Source organism: Chaetodon auriga, chromosome 13 (assembly GCF_051107435.1).
Source record: "Chaetodon auriga isolate fChaAug3 chromosome 13, fChaAug3.hap1, whole genome shotgun sequence".
Taxonomy (NCBI): Eukaryota; Metazoa; Chordata; class Actinopteri; order Chaetodontiformes; family Chaetodontidae; genus Chaetodon; species Chaetodon auriga.
Window position 1 is genome coordinate 12702181 of NC_135086.1, and position 15707 is coordinate 12717887.

Consider the following 15707-nt stretch of genomic DNA (forward strand, 5'->3'; position numbering starts at 1 on the left):
TTGCACATAAAAAGCCACATCCAAGCCTTAGTTGCACAACTTTGAAGGAACTTAACTTTTTTAAAACTCAACTTCCATCTTTGACGTATTATGTAATTTAAATTGCAGTGGACAAATTATGATTTCAAACAAAAACCTGGATGAGCAAAAGCAAAATGCTTCTAGTACCATCTAGTGGTTACAAAGATTATTTGTGTGACAGCGCTGCGCATGGAGAACACAGAGTATATGTACACATAAGCTACCCATAGTATTCAGTAAATCATACCTGACAATGTGAGGCTAATGTGTCCCGTACACAAGCTATATAGTGTGACTAAATTTAACTATGAGCTGGATCTCATTAGAAAATCATGACTTATGTATTCACTATAAAAGTCTGAGTGGAGAAGCACCCCAATGTGTGCCAATGAGATTTAGTGTCTGTCACTGAATTCGTACCATAACCCTGCGTGCCCTATTTACTATACAAAGACTATAACGTACGCTGTATTATATCTTAAACAAAGGCTGAGTTCATCAGCCTCGTGATCAATTGCTTCACACTGTCCCAGATCTCATCTGGGCGTCTAAGTTAAGAGTTTACCGCGCTGCGTGCTGAGAGGCAGCATGAATGAATAACACAATGCTGGCAGTTTTTACATATAACTGGAAGCGACTGTAACGTGCGTTTACCTTGCAGCTTAATGTTAAATATGACAATAACTCATACAAAGTCACATTACAAACAGACTTTGTTTATACATATAAAACTATGCAGTCCATGACATTCATTGTTCAATGCACTGTTGTCCAGCTGGGAAAAATGAAACTACTAAACAGAAGATGGTCATTTCGATCACGTCTCTGATTTAAAAACACCTTGTTTTTTAAAAGCTGATGCATTATTGGCTTTTTGAAAACAGACAGTATGACACTGTATATCCACAGCAGTGGCAATGACAGCAAAATACAACCAACCCAGGTTTTACAAGCTGTACACCTGAATCTTTGGAGAATATAAAAACCTAAATTTCAATATACAATGAATTCAGATATGATCAAAATCAGTCACACAGTATTTCTGATTTCCATCTTCATGGCTTATATCTAAAACCGAGCGAAATACATTTCACTGCTCCTGCTCTAGAGCGAGCTCACAACTAATTTCATGTAATAGAAACATTTCATTTAATCACATACATTTAAAATGAATGTACAGTGCAGGCTAGTGAGGTTGTGTGCCATATCTCTCCCCCTGTACATTAACACCTCTCTTTTCTTTCTACAGCAGTCTAGCTTACAGGTCATGCACAGTGACACTTCCTGAGAGGTCATTTTATCTCTCAAATACAAAACAACAATCATTTTCTTAAAAAAATACCTGAATACTTAGAGACACAATGACAATGAAAAGTAAGATAGCTTAGTTTTAGTCAAATCTAACAGGACAGAGGTGTTGTGTACTACAATTCCCAGCATGAGATGGTTTCAAATTAAAAAAACTGATGCCCTTATTGGGATTCAACCACCGTTAGCTTTGCCAGAACATCACTGACAGCTGTATATAATGACTGTATACTGACTGCAGTTTCAGTGACGCTCAGACTCCAGCTACTGTATGCAGCTTTCTGTCATGTGTGTCATGTTGTTAGAATCACAAGATATTTGCAGTACACATTCAGCTCTGCAATATACAGTACAAGAAGTCATGTTTGGTTCATGGACTTTGCACAATGGATTTACCATCACATATGGGCACATTATAGGGCCAAAGAATAACGTTTACCAGACAAAACTGCACATCATCTTCAGCACGTGTACCTCAGTTATTATACAGTCTATTGTCAAATTCAGCTTTTTCTCCAAAAGAAAAACAACAGGGGACCACGTACCACAATGTGGGCGACAGAGGGAGATAACAGTGGTTTCAGTTAGCATGGCTGTTCAGTTAGTCTGTATATCTTTCTTCTTCAAGGCACAAGAACACTGGGAGTGTTTGTCCAGAGAGGCCGCGGAGTTAAGGTGCATGTGGGCCCTCTGGGGTCTCTGGGGTCCCTCGTTCACAGGGTGATCCGGGCACAGTGGTGTTTGAGCTTGCAGGGCAGCACCCCGCGGTTTAGCTGGTAAAACTCCACCAACTGGATCAAGTCAGTGAACCGCGTGTGAGCGTCGTCCAGGCTGTAGAAGACCTCGCCTTCATCATCCATCTGCAGTGCAGGATGTGCACATACAGGTGTGTACGTGCACGTTCATACACAAGAAAGGAGGGGGACACAGGAGAGGCAGGTGACTCACTTGAACAAATGTGGAGGTAATTTTTGGAATATGAATGAAAAGAGAAGCAGATTGTACTCACAGGTAAGATCTGAAAGTGTTTGATTTTCTGCATGTGGCACAGTGACAGTACAAACGTCTTCGGGTTGCTTTGGCTGTCCCTCAGAAGAAATACTCTGGAAACAAAAAGAAAGCCCTTTAAACTCTAAGTCCTCACCTCTAGCCTGTTATTAGATTTCCTAAAATCTAGACTGAACTCATCTGAAACTGCCTCGTCTGTCCGATCTGTTATGGACCAGGAAAGACTTCCAGTACGTTCATGTATGTGAATATAGAAACATACATTCAGATGAAAAAATAATGCAGTTCCAATTAACTACCCACCACACAGCTGCAGTAGTATATGACATGTATTTCCTAAATATACATGACAATGAATTTACCCTTTATTAACAGTATAACTATCATTTAGAAAAGTACATACAGAAAAAAAAAAGCCTCACCGTTGACGATCATGCACCAAATGCAAAAAAAGAATTTAAAAAAAAAAGAAGTATTATGGCTGCTTACCCATCGATGAGACCATGTTGAGTGATGAGACGCTGAGCCTCATCCCGAGACAGTTTGCCGTGGAACCAGGACTGAGTCAGGTGGAGGGCTGCAGCACAAATACAGACCATATATTACTTATTATTTATTCCACTTGTGTGCAGGCAGCAAATCAAAATAACACAAAAAGTGTCCCACAAACCTATGTTTGACACTGAGCTCTGTGATGTGGAGGGGCTTCCATGACCGCTCAGGCGGTGGCAGCTTTTCCTCTGCGGGAGAAATGAGTCACAGCCACAATTATAGCTGGAGTAATGTTAACACATCGTTAATCCATCCAGTCTCTCTTGTATTTGTATTCTCAAGGTAATAACGTATGAAGTGCTTATATATACTGTATGTTTTTCAGAAATACTACATCCCTTAGTAACAGATATAATGAGGTTGTAAATGGTGAGGGGAGACTCTCCGAGACTCTCTCACAACCTTTTTAACACCATTTCAGTTAGAAAAAGCTCACCAAAATGTCAAGAGTACCTGTTTTCCCTGGGCGAGACAACAGGAAAGTGGCTGTTTTCGCTCCCTAACCTAACTAAACCCTCTGAGCGTGACTCACCCTCCATGACAGGCCTTCCTCTACAGCCACAGAGAGCGCCTCAGACGGGTTCTCGATCACACGGCTCTTTTGGCCAGAAAAGTCCATCGCCACCAGAGAGTTCTCCGAGATGCTTCTCTGAAATTGCACACATACACTGAGAGGTTGTTTTTGAACTGACAGTATGAGTTTTTGGTTTGAAATCACACTTTATGCTTTATTTTCTAAAAACTATCCTTTAAAACGTGTTCTAGTAAATACTGAAAGGTTTTTCTTTTTCCGTTGGATTTCCTTCGTATGCTCTGGAAGGGACTGACTTCTGCTGTCCTGTGGTATTGTATTGCCATCTAGTGTCTGACTAACGTGACTCCATCTTCATCATTTCTAGATGATTCCAAACTCCATTGAAAAGGGATTAGAGTGGCTTTGAAACGAGTGACACATGGGCACATTTTAGTCCTCTAAGCTGCCATATAGTGAGTGGCTCACTGCACACACTTGAGAAAATTCTTTTTATCAGGATTACCAAGAAGCTTTTACACTACCACATTCGTTCCTATACCACCTACTAAGCTTACAATTTAGACGCATGGTGAAAACAAAGTGAGTGGTGTTTACTTTGAGGACTGAGGCATTCAAGTCCGTCTTATCCACTGTGCTCAAATTCCAATGATGTCAACATACCCATCGTTGCCTATAAATATGTTACTTAATACTGTCTTCGAATACAAATTTTATTTACTTTCCTCTAAAGCAGCTATCTCGTGGCAGCAAGTTTAGGTAAATCTGTGAAATAAACCACAGAGGATCCAGCAGCCTGAACTGACCCTGCATTTGGCAGATCCATGTACTCCCCTATCTTTCTAGATAATCCTCTTGGCGAGGCTGCTGGTCACATATGACCCTCCGACAGCAGAGGAGAGGTGATGAGTTGTTAAATCTGAGAGCAGCTGATCACTGTGTATTTTTAGACAGCAGAGGGTTCATGAACATGTCCAAAAGACATAAATAGATTGTGTTCTCTGCCATGAAAATACTCCCAGAAGAGTCTGAGGCTATTCTGGGACACCAAACCTACATTAACGCATTGAAGGTGCCTCATTTGTCCTATGCAATTATATTAATACACTGCTAGGTATTAGTCTGTGTGAGCTCCAGCATAACTTTAACGTGAAAATTGCCGTTTGGTCACTAGGGTCAGTGGAAAAAGCAAGAAACACAAAATTGACATAATACCCTATAAAGTTCTAATAGCTAATAATAGAAAACTTGTTAGCAAACATTAACTACACACACAGCAAACACGGAGCAACAGGAGCATTAATTTGGAGTTGTATTTCTGGCCTTGTAATGAATGTCAGTCTAATATTCATTATCCTTTTACCTTTGGTCTGGTCTCAACCAACCCCTGAGTAAAATATTTGGCTTTTTAGCTGCCAAATGCTTCACCATGTCCTTCAGCTATTTGCTAACGCTATCAGTCGGCTGTTTGGTGCTTGGCAGATAATATAAAGTGGGTTTATCAGAGCTTTTGGGCCGGAAATTACAAGGAAAAGCTGACGACTGTGGCTAGGAACGAGTGAGTTACATGACATAAAAATAAGACCGTCAGCTTACCATTGGTGAAGCTTTTTGCTTCTGGTGTGGCTGAATGAAGTTTTGGTACAGTTGCATCCCATACTGAAACACAAACACATGCCAGCATTTTAAATTCTCCTCCCAAATATTTATTGCAGGTTCATTTATGAATACTTTCAGTGGACCTGTGGTGCACTGATGAAAAGGAGCAGATCATTCAGTTTGTTGTGCTTTACTGTATATTATTTATAGCCTGTCGGGAGAGTGACTAATGCTCTAAACTGTATCCAGCAGATATCCAGACAATGAACACATGCTGCTTCTATAAAGAGAAGGAGTGCTAATCCAGCATCACTCAATAGTTTTCCTTGACCTGCTCCCAAAGCTAAATCTGATTCTAACACTGACTCAGCATTCCTCCTCGTAGAGATCACCCGGAGTTAGTGATCGGCCAACCTTTAACAAGCGCATGGCTGTGATCCAGCAGGTCCTGGTCTGCTCATCATCTGCACAAAGCAGCTTCAAGTCCCGGGCTGAGCTACACTTTGTGGACTGCAGAAAGAAGTTACAAGGACACAAAAGTGTTGGGAATCAATACACAATACTCTCCTTCTGCTCCTTGTGTGCGGTTTTGGCATTTTTAGAAAGTGGTGGTACCTTGACACAGAGGCCATAATCTGTAGGTGCTCCATGTAGTTTTTTGGCTGACGACACTGTGTAGACATCACTGTCACTGAAGTCTGCAATGAACTGGAGATGCCTTGGTTCCTGTGAAATACAGAAAAGTCACAAGAAAACAAAAGAGCATTGGAGATATGAACTTTCACGCTGAATTCAATCAATGTTTTGCCTCCACAACAGGTCTGTAAATCTGTTGTATGTGAGGGATGGAGAAGTATTTGAGGTCTGTGTGTGTGTGTGTGTGTGTGTGTGTGTGTGTGTGTGTGTGTGTGTGAGTGTGAGTCTTGCCTCATTGGTTCATTTTTTGATGTCAGGTGAGGAACAAAAAAAATGTGCACAAGAAAGTAAATTATTTTAATAAATGAATGGAACATGCTTCCGTTAGATCATTCAAAGATCAGATATTTGAGTAAAACCATGCTTACAGTCAAATCTTTTGGGGAGAAGGAACATAAAACCTCTTTTAAGACAAAGGTGGAGCACACTTAAGTTTAAACAATGCATATTTATTGATAAATTGTAGGGTTATCAGTCATCGTGGGTGCAGTTAACCTATAAATGTAATGGAAAAGATAAGGATCAATTTAAACATATTGATAGCGGCAGCATTGAGACAGTATCAAAAGCCACACTGTGCCAAAGATAAATTTCCAAGGAAAAAAAAACAAAACACAAAGACGACCATTGTTCTGCTTTAACGTCACGCACCAGTCCCACTTCCTTATATAAAGTAATGCCACAGCCGTTAGCGTCTGTGCTGATTGACTAGCAGCATGTTTGACCAAGACCACAGATGAATGGTAAACCTGCGAGGGTAAAAGTGGGCGCCAGACCAAAGCCTTCCTCCACTCGACAACAAAAGGTCTACTGTTGTAGGAAATGAAAGCAGTTGAGAAGTGGTTGTGTTGGCGTGGCTGGTGCCGAGGTATAAGCTTCACTTGTCAGCAGCATTGAGAGTACTGCCTGGCTGCTATGCCAGCTGACCTAAGGAAAATCAAGCTCAACCTGTTCCACTGCCCTCTCACAACATGAAGTGAGATATATACAGAGGATGAACCGGTGACCCTGTAGTACACAAACAGAGGAATAGGATTTTCCAATTGGTGCCGTGCAATTTTTCTATCCCGGATGTTTACTGTGTAAACTGAGGTGCATTTAATTCAAGCAAAGAAAGAGCATGACGGAACAATGTAGTGCAATTACACATTAAAAACAGCATTGCATGCAACAGTTTTAGTTGCATAATCTGCTTTTTATATAGCTTTAGATTTTCCTAAAATGCATACAACATACTGTAGATGAGTCACTCTGTTTTACTGACCTTGGAAGTTCCCTTGTTGGAGAAATAAAGCCCTGACCTCCGTAACACAAAGTAAAACTTCTTCCAAGACTTCCTGCTTTGCTCTTTGGCATGGAGGTGTCCATGTATCTCTGGACAGGTGCTGGAGTTGAGAAAGGTCTGTGTTGGGTAGAGAAATATTTGTCCATCGATTGTTGTTGTTTAGACAGCAGTTGAGAGCCTCACAGTTGGCACTCAAGGACAAAGAGAGTGCCCTGCAAACAGAAAGAACTTGATACCTGTATAAGCTGAGAGTGATCCACCATCCCATTGGTTTCACTGGATATGGAGACCATGTGATCCGGGAAAAAGTCCTATAAACATAGTGACATCAGTTATTACAACACTCTGTAAACTCCTCATCCCACACAGAGGTGGGAAGACAGATGGGACTGGTTCAAAGAGACGATATACCAAATGCAAAATGATGTGTATGAGCCCATCACCATATACAGAGCACCGTCATCACAAACTCACCAGGGGTTTCCTGAAGAATTCATATTTAGCATAATTCTTCCTAAAATACAGCCGGCTGTCTGTGTCCATTCCCCAGCCTGATAGCACCTCCATAACAGACTCATGGTCTTCAATGGTTCTCTCTAGTGAGACCAGGAGGACAGGAAATTAATGGCAGGTTAACCTGTTTTGTACTGCTCTCTGGATGAAAGATGGAGACCAAATAGAATCCGCTCCAACGCCAAACCAAAGTCAAAGACACAAGATTAAATGTTAATTTGCTTTACTCCAAGTTTGATTATTAACCTTACATCAATGTATAACCTCTGCATGAGAGCGTGGCTCTCAAGTCAAGCAGTACAACATAAACATTAATCATTTCCCAGAACTTAAAATGAGTTTTGAATTAACAGAAAACTTTTTTGTGTTTAAACAGCCACGTGAAGCAGCGCTGAACGACGATCTACGAACAACATCAGAACAAAGAAGACATCAGACAGTAAGTAACTGCACATGGTTTACATGGCTGATAAAACAAATCTTAAAAATGACACATGCCCTGCTCTGTAAATGATTTCACTGAGCAAGCATTTAAAGAGCCGTATGAAATCTGAGCATTGTGCAAAAAAGGCAAACTACAGCCCAAATACTGTGAAAACACAACGTCTCCAACAGAGCCTCGAGACACCTCGGTTTTGTCAAGCCACAAATGAGCATTTAATCCATTAGCTTATCTGAAAAAGTAAAATAACAAATATCTAAATGCATGCTTTTCACTGGATAGCAATGATATGTAGTTTTGATTTAAAAAATAACATCGATGACTGAAACACTACAGATGGATGAATTATGTAATGTGTGCAATAGTGTGAAGATGCAGCTGAGAAATCATTTATGCAGTCACACTCTCTCCTTGCAGATCAGTGTTAATATATCATTGACAAATATGTGTGTGTTCACTGGTGGCTTAATAAGAACTACATTTTATGCCATTCATGCACCATTCTTCAATGCGAATCGAGGTAATGTGCCTCTAATGCACAAATACTAATGTCACAGCTTGTATTACATAAACGGTTACAGCCAACAGCAAATTATTTGATGCTGTGCATCAATTCAAATGCATCTAAAGCAAATCATTTCTGTAATAAAAAGGAAGCCCTCAGTTAAAATTGGTGCATGGCTTTCAAAGAATACCAGTCAGATCAGTAGCTGCTGGTGCTTTCAATTACAATGGATCAGATCATCAGCAGCAGGTAATGCTGCTTTGAAATGTGGACCTCACCGCTGCCTCTCCACAACAAAAGCCACGCAGACAATAGAAATAAGGGTGAAAATCATACAAGTGAGGGAAAATCTATAGAATCTTATGTGTAATGTCTTCATACGTGCACTGCAATGCCTCTTTACTAATGCAGGATGAGAAATAATAATCTATACAAGGAAGATCCTCACAGTGATTAAGACACAATCGCCATCAACACAAGCTCCCCTCATATTTTACTCACTTCTTCTATGTGACTGGTAATTAACAGAGGACAGTGTTCTGTTTCACTCATGCACATCAACCTACCGCCACTCCTCTCATTAAAACCAAGCAAACCTCGCCCATAGAGCTAACAACGTCGCCGTCACATGATTGATATCAGCACATACACGAAATATGTCAAAATCAAATGTGCCACATGTATATTTTGCCCAGCAGTGCTTAACCTGAACTGTCTCTGCCCATTATCTTTTAATTCATCATTAGTTTGATTGATTTAAATTTTCCCTTTGAAGAAAACTTAATTTTGCTAAAGTTTCATTGCAAAAACTACGTCGAACGCTACAAAATACAATGACATAAATTTCAAAAAGATAAAGAAAACAAAATCCTACCTATTCCCAGGTGGGAGAGGTGTTCAAAAAGAGTCCAGCTGTGGTCATCAATGCAGTGGTTCTTCAAGACAAACAGCTGGCATATGTCCCGTGCAGTGATGTCACTGGGAACCTCTACGGCTCTGCTAGTGTTATCTTCATTATAAACTTTGATTACCTGCAACAGAAGCACTGAATCAACAACCATTTCAACTATTCAGCAGGATGGGATACATCTGACCTTCAAGGAGTCCAAGCAGAGTGTTGTTTTTGGCTCCAGCTAATGCAATGAACTGTATTAAAAGTGAGGCAAAGTATCGGACACATTAATCAGGAAGCCCCAGTTCTCTACTGCAGCAACAAAATATTCGGAAGTAGAGAACATGTTCAAAGCATGCTCCAGGATGCACACAATTAAGCTTGTGAAGAAAACAGTTTAGAAATAGTGCAAAAAGTACATTGAGACATCACACGTTTGACAAATGAATCCATCTGAAAGTAGAACTTACCCCCCTGTTTGGAGCCAAGCAGGGTTCTGAGTTTGGACAAGCTCTGTAGCCTATGCATGACTGAGTACACAGCATTGCAAAAGAGAGCTTTTTGTAAGAAACATAAAAACACACATCAGACAGCACAGCGAGTGTCAGCTGGGAAGCAGCGAGCCTCTCTCTCTTCTTTCTCTCTCCCCCTCTCTCTCTCTCTCTCTCTCTCTCTCTCTCTCTCTCTCTCCCTCCCTCTCTGTGTCTGTGCTGCAGTCGAGCTGAAAGGAGGCAATTAGACAAAACTGCCTCTTAGCACAGGGCTGTCCTGACTCCACATATCTGTATCGCTGGGACTTGATACCAAATCTCCAGCTACCTTTCTCCACCACTAAGCAGAGAGGGAGAGGGGGAGAGAGAGAGAGAGAGAGAGAGAGAGAGAGAGAGAGAGAGATTGTGCATGTCTTATAACGCCTTTTAAAATCACTGTCATAAATGATCTCACTCTTCATCTCTTACGCACAAAATCAATTTAACAAACTAGGAAACACTGCGAAAGAGTCAATTTGAAGTTGTTGAGGAGATCAATCTTCTCATATGAGATCAATCATATAAAACTGTTTTCCCCTCATGGTGTGACCAGAGGAAAGGGTTAAAACAAAAAAACAAAAAAAAAAAAAACAACCTCTCTTACGACTAAAACCTAACCAACAGCCTCTCCATGTATTTCCAGTGGTCCTTCTTGGCAACTGCATGGATGAATACATGAATATCCATAAAATGTGAAAAAATAGGAATAAAAGTCCCAACCTAACATCCCATCGCTCAGTGTTTGTGCACTGATGGCTATTATGCAATAACAATAGTGATGTGAAAATGTATTTGACTACGAGAAGCAGGGGCGAGCATCCCTCATGCTCGTGACTGTCGTTAATTAAGGCTTCAACGGCCTCTTGCGCACCTGCTGCCACTGTGCTCATCTTATCTGTATGAAGCCAAAAGGAACACGAACATAAAAGTTCCCTGTGACTGAATGACAAATGCAATCACTTTAACAGACACATGAAACATGAAGCCAGCATTGTTACGTATTGCATGTCTGAAAAGGGCTAAGGGGAGGGAGAGCTGGATAGAGAGAGAGTCACAAGGCTCCAACCCCCCCTTTCTATTCACATTCACACGCCCATGGCAAGCAGCGCTCCCAGCATAATACCCTGCAAGAGCCCACAGAGCAATTACAAAGGTGCTGGTTAAATGTAACGCTAGTTGGGTCAACTTGGTCTAAAGTTGACAGAGGGAGGTACAGGGCAGCGGTGGGGGTTGGGGGGGGGGGGGGGGGGGTGGAGTTGTGGTTGGGGGGGTGGGGAAGTAAAGACCAAATGACTATCTCTTTTCTCTCAGTGAGTTCTATTAGTACTTTAAAGCTGATTCCTTTTGTGGAGAGAAAGGAGGTCAGAGCTCTCCGACAGGGCTGAGGTTTAAGTCCTCAAGGAGCCATCAGCAAATGGGAGCCTCCAGCCATGACATCACCTCTCAGTGTAAACCATTTAGTGTTTAATCAGCCTGCAAGGAGCCTTACAAGACAAATATCTTTGTTTGTGGATGTCTAACAAAGACGAGGGCCTACATTAAACAGATTACTCCAGCAGCCAGTGTTTCAACGACGCTGCATCGTAACACTGCAGGTTAAGTATCTAAAATCCTTCTGAACCAAATCAGAGACAAAGACAGCAACAGTGGAGAACGTGACACCACGGTGCAGATTCATATTTAAAATAAACAAATGCCAGATTTAAAAAAAATAGCGTATTTGCTGCACTTGCACTGCACTGTTGATAACTGCATCTAGGCTGAGCTTCGGTTAAGTTGCTGTGAGGAAGTGGCTTCCTGAGAGCCGGCCAAATCAAATCATTCAGGCATCGCATTTCACCAGGAACAGGGTAGGGTTTGTCAGAGGGTGAGGAAACCTTTTTGGTGCATTAGCATTACAGATGTACTTTGTGTTTGCATTACTTAGCACAGACCCACTGAAAATGTTACAAGTTAGTTTTGTGCAAATGAATTCATTTCATCACTCAGACCACGGCCTGAAAACTCTACTGCACATAACAAACTAACATTACTATTTTACAACGTGAAGGGACTGAACAACGTTATAAAGCAGATTCTATGTTTTAAACTGTGTTACTATGTGTTGAAGGTTTGTAAAGACATATGGCATATGACACACGTTCACAGCTGAGATGAAGAATCTGTGCATGCACACTGTTGCTGTTGTCCAGGTACTTCACCAGCTGCAGAAGAAGAAGAAGTCAGAAAAGAAAAATCCCATGAAAGCTTGTAGTTTCTACAGCCCGCTGAGAGCAAACTTTTAACTTTTGTTGGCATCATATTAAACGCAACACATCAGCAGAAATACACCATCCCAGCATCATGCTGTGGGGTGTGTGCCTCAGTAGACCTGGGAGGAATTGTAGAGTTTGTCATAAATGCAGCAAAAACCACTGAAATCCTGCAGTCTGCAAGATTCCCAACCAAAAGCAAGGTTTAATTTATGCATTTCCTGCCAGAGGAAAAGAAATATTTAACAGCATGCTTTAAGACGATAAATTATGTTCACGTAAATGAACAAAATGGATATACAGAGTCAGTGAGGGGCATGATGGGAGTGTGGAAGGGCACGGCAAGTGTCCTGATGTGACACACGGTCCACGTGACAATATCTGTGACGCAAACGTCTTTTTTGGGAAGTGCTTTATCACCATGTTACTGCTGCTGGAGAAGGTGGACATTAAAGCCACACAAGCAGAGCAGTTTCCTGTGAATCTAAGAGCTGTCTCCATGGTTACTGTGATAGTATAATTTTTTTTTGTAACATTTGCATAATTATCACCAATTATTTGATATTTAATAGTGGGTGTTTGGCCTAAGGCACCAAAATGATGTTCACATGGTGAATTTGCGACCACATGCTATTAAAAAGCGAGGCACAGCATCAAGGAGGAATGAATCCTGCTCGGCAGGTTGTTTTAGAGTCACTAATTAGCTGAGCTGATGCCTGAGTCATGCAGAAATGTGCCAGATATTGTTTCCAAACATGAAATGTATGTGTAGATTTTATCAAAAGCACGCAGAATTTTCAATTTGACATAACAGAGCAGTCACTTGAAAGGGCATCTCGTGTTTGAATTTTTACCTAAATATACAGTAAGATGATATTGTAAAACCTTGTGGAATCATCCTTCAGCGATGTGAAGCACAGCAACAAATCAAACTGTATGCACTGCCGATATTTACTCTTCTACTCATGTTACATCTCAGACAGGCACGTATTCTACACGCATATATAATATACAGTATATACTGGTTATAGTATCAACAGAGGTTGAGTGCCTGTAATTGGAGAGCTCAGAATGTAATTACTCTGACTTTTGCAACAAATTATTGTATCATTATGCATAATTTTTAACTCCAGGTAATTGAAAACATGGAGCGAAAGGTACTGTTAATCATTGGTGAGGAGTTTCTAATGAATGGCCAGGCAAGGTAACATGCTGCGTAAATGGCTGATGTCTTTATCAGTGAGCACAGAGGTGCATTCATCGGGAAGTAACCCTGATACAAATGTACACATGCTTTCACCTGTACAGCATTCATGTCCGCCTACGTCATGTCAATCAAATGCCCCTTTTATGTTGCAACATGCAAAAATAAAGAATGTGGAGAGTTACTTCTCTATTAGAATATTGTTCCTCGCTTTACAGGGCAAGAGTTCAACTGAAAATATGAGCTGTTTAAGTCAAGTCCTGGTTGCAGTCATGACAAAATAAGTGACCACAAGATCAACATAGTGATGGTAGAAAAGTCGACCTCTTTGGATGACATCTTGGACATTTTTCTCAAAAGTGCATCTGGAATGTGTTTCATTTTGATCTGATTTTGTACTATGAATGTATGAGATTAATCTAAATAAACCTGCAAATCCAGGAGCGATACTAATAGTAGAAGTAGTAGTAATTACTGTCGTAGGAGCATCACCATATTTGTAGCACATGTTTATATGTAGCGCCCGGCTTAGTTTGGTACTAGCCACACTGGCCGTGCTTGACACTGGTCTTTCATTTTATTGAAAGGTACTTTAAAGTTCACCAAACAGTAACTCACAATCCGATATTTTCAGAGTATGCTGCCGATGATAACGATGGCATTACAGTATAACGATTGTGCAAGATACAGAATCGTGACAAAGATTAAAACTGAAAAAATACTGCCCTCTAGTGGACAAACTATGAAATGTTTTAAAAGTAATGCAGCCTTGTCCTTGGCGTTTTGCGATAATGTCTCGTTTTATCTGTCCAATAGATGAGAAAACTTCATCAAACGTGGCATTTTTGCTTGAAATGGACTTAAAATTTTTGTATTTTCTCACAATCCATTAAATCGATTAATCAGCTAATCGTTGCAGCTCTTCTGGGCATTAGATAAAAGGTCTGACGAAGCTTTTGTTTCCCCTCAGCACTTACTCTCACTGACTGAGGGGAGAGGTAACTGCTATGAGATCTCTATGAAGAGAGCAGCACATCTTTAGACCCCCACTTTTTTTAAAATCCCAAGTTCCTTCAGCAAATGAATGCAACACACGTGCTTTGGCATTTTTAATTAGGTACACAATACAGATGTGATAAACTGATGCTGGCCAATTCATCAGTCAGGCTCTACTGCTCCAGTGTGCAAATGCAAGTCTCATTCAATGTTCTTTGATACCAAAACCAAAGCAGGGAGCAGAGCAACAAAACATAATGTGCTGTGTTACAAAGGCCTTTCCATGGAATCAAAAAAAAAAAAAAAAAAAAAAAAGGACAGAAAGAAAGAAAGAAAGAAAAAAACAGTGTGGACAAGGTGGAGTACATCCAGACACCGAGTATGCAGCACTACATATAGTCTTCTTGAACATAAACTCCTCTATTTTAGACCTCCTTATCTCAAGGACAGGACGGTGTGAGCCATTTTGCCAATTAGACCGCCTGGTTTAACCTTGAACTGCACTCCACAGCTGCAGCTCTATCACTGTGTGCTGGCAAGGAGGTGGCCTCCAGCCGTGTCTATCTCAGAAACCATTGAGAAATGTCCTCTGGGGCTCCTCACTGTAACAACACTGAAAAACTGACAGTCTCCACCTCATATAGGGCTTTCTCTCTAATGACTGAACCAGGTGCTATTTACACCTTAACAGCGTTATTGGCAGGTTACACCTCAGGCCGCCCAAACATTAACTAAGCCACTGGTGCTCTGAGTCTTTGAAATAGAATTGCATCACTTGGAAATACAAAGCAATAGCCAGAATACCATTTGCTTTGCAGAGCATTCAGCGAGCACCAATGAGGAGATGAATTACAACAGCAGACAAATGTTATCAAGCCTCACAGATAAGCATGCTGGAAAACTAGTTGCTACTTTACACAGAAAAATGTGTCATGACTGCTGAGCTGCTGCAGTCTTACCATTGTAGCAATAAATAAAAATGATTTGGCCCCATTCATGTTCTGCTGAGTTTGTTTTGATAGGGTTTGCACAATATGTTCCACTCAGAGATAGAAGATACTTCTATGAAAAATGTATTATTATCAGACTGCTGCAGCTTCGCCCCTTTGTACCGCCACATCCATCTCATACTACTTATGCATGGTTCACAAGAAGGCGCCATATTTGTCACACGGGTCCACACTTCATTGTACATATGCCAGATGGTTGACATTCCAGGTGGCCCCTGTCTGCAACAAGTGATTTCACTGTTAGTATGTTATACAGGTTAACACTCCATGTCAAAGCAAACAGTAAGAGCAAGCCACCATAAGCTGGAAGGCAAGAATCTATAAATCCACAACAAGTAATTGAGTTTTTTAAAGGGAGAATA

At 40.9% G+C, this 15707-nt stretch overlaps 1 protein-coding gene across 2 annotated transcripts in view; it reads right to left on the reverse strand.

The window, feature by feature from the left end:
• Positions 1–874: 874 nt before the first annotated feature.
• grb14 (growth factor receptor-bound protein 14) overlaps positions 875–15707 on the reverse strand; it is a 28969-nt gene continuing 14136 nt past the window's right edge. The window contains exons 1-13 of one of the 2 annotated variants that reach the window (XM_076746360.1): positions 9824–9977; positions 9336–9492; positions 7476–7597; positions 7238–7312; positions 6981–7118; positions 5636–5746; positions 5435–5530; positions 5018–5080; positions 3422–3538; positions 3008–3077; positions 2827–2914; positions 2339–2432; positions 875–2189 (exon numbers count right to left, since the gene is read on the reverse strand). In XM_076746360.1, coding sequence (XP_076602475.1) covers positions 2043–2189; positions 2339–2432; positions 2827–2914; positions 3008–3077; positions 3422–3538; positions 5018–5080; positions 5435–5530; positions 5636–5746; positions 6981–7118; positions 7238–7312; positions 7476–7597; positions 9336–9492; positions 9824–9898 — 1353 coding nt within the window. In that variant the 5' untranslated portion in view covers positions 9899–9977 and the 3' untranslated portion in view covers positions 875–2042. Of the gene's footprint in view, positions 2190–2338; positions 2433–2826; positions 2915–3007; positions 3078–3421; positions 3539–5017; positions 5081–5434; positions 5531–5635; positions 5747–6980; positions 7119–7237; positions 7313–7475; positions 7598–9335; positions 9493–9823; positions 9978–15707 lie in introns of those variants that run through there. The other variant, XM_076746359.1, reaches the window with a different exon arrangement.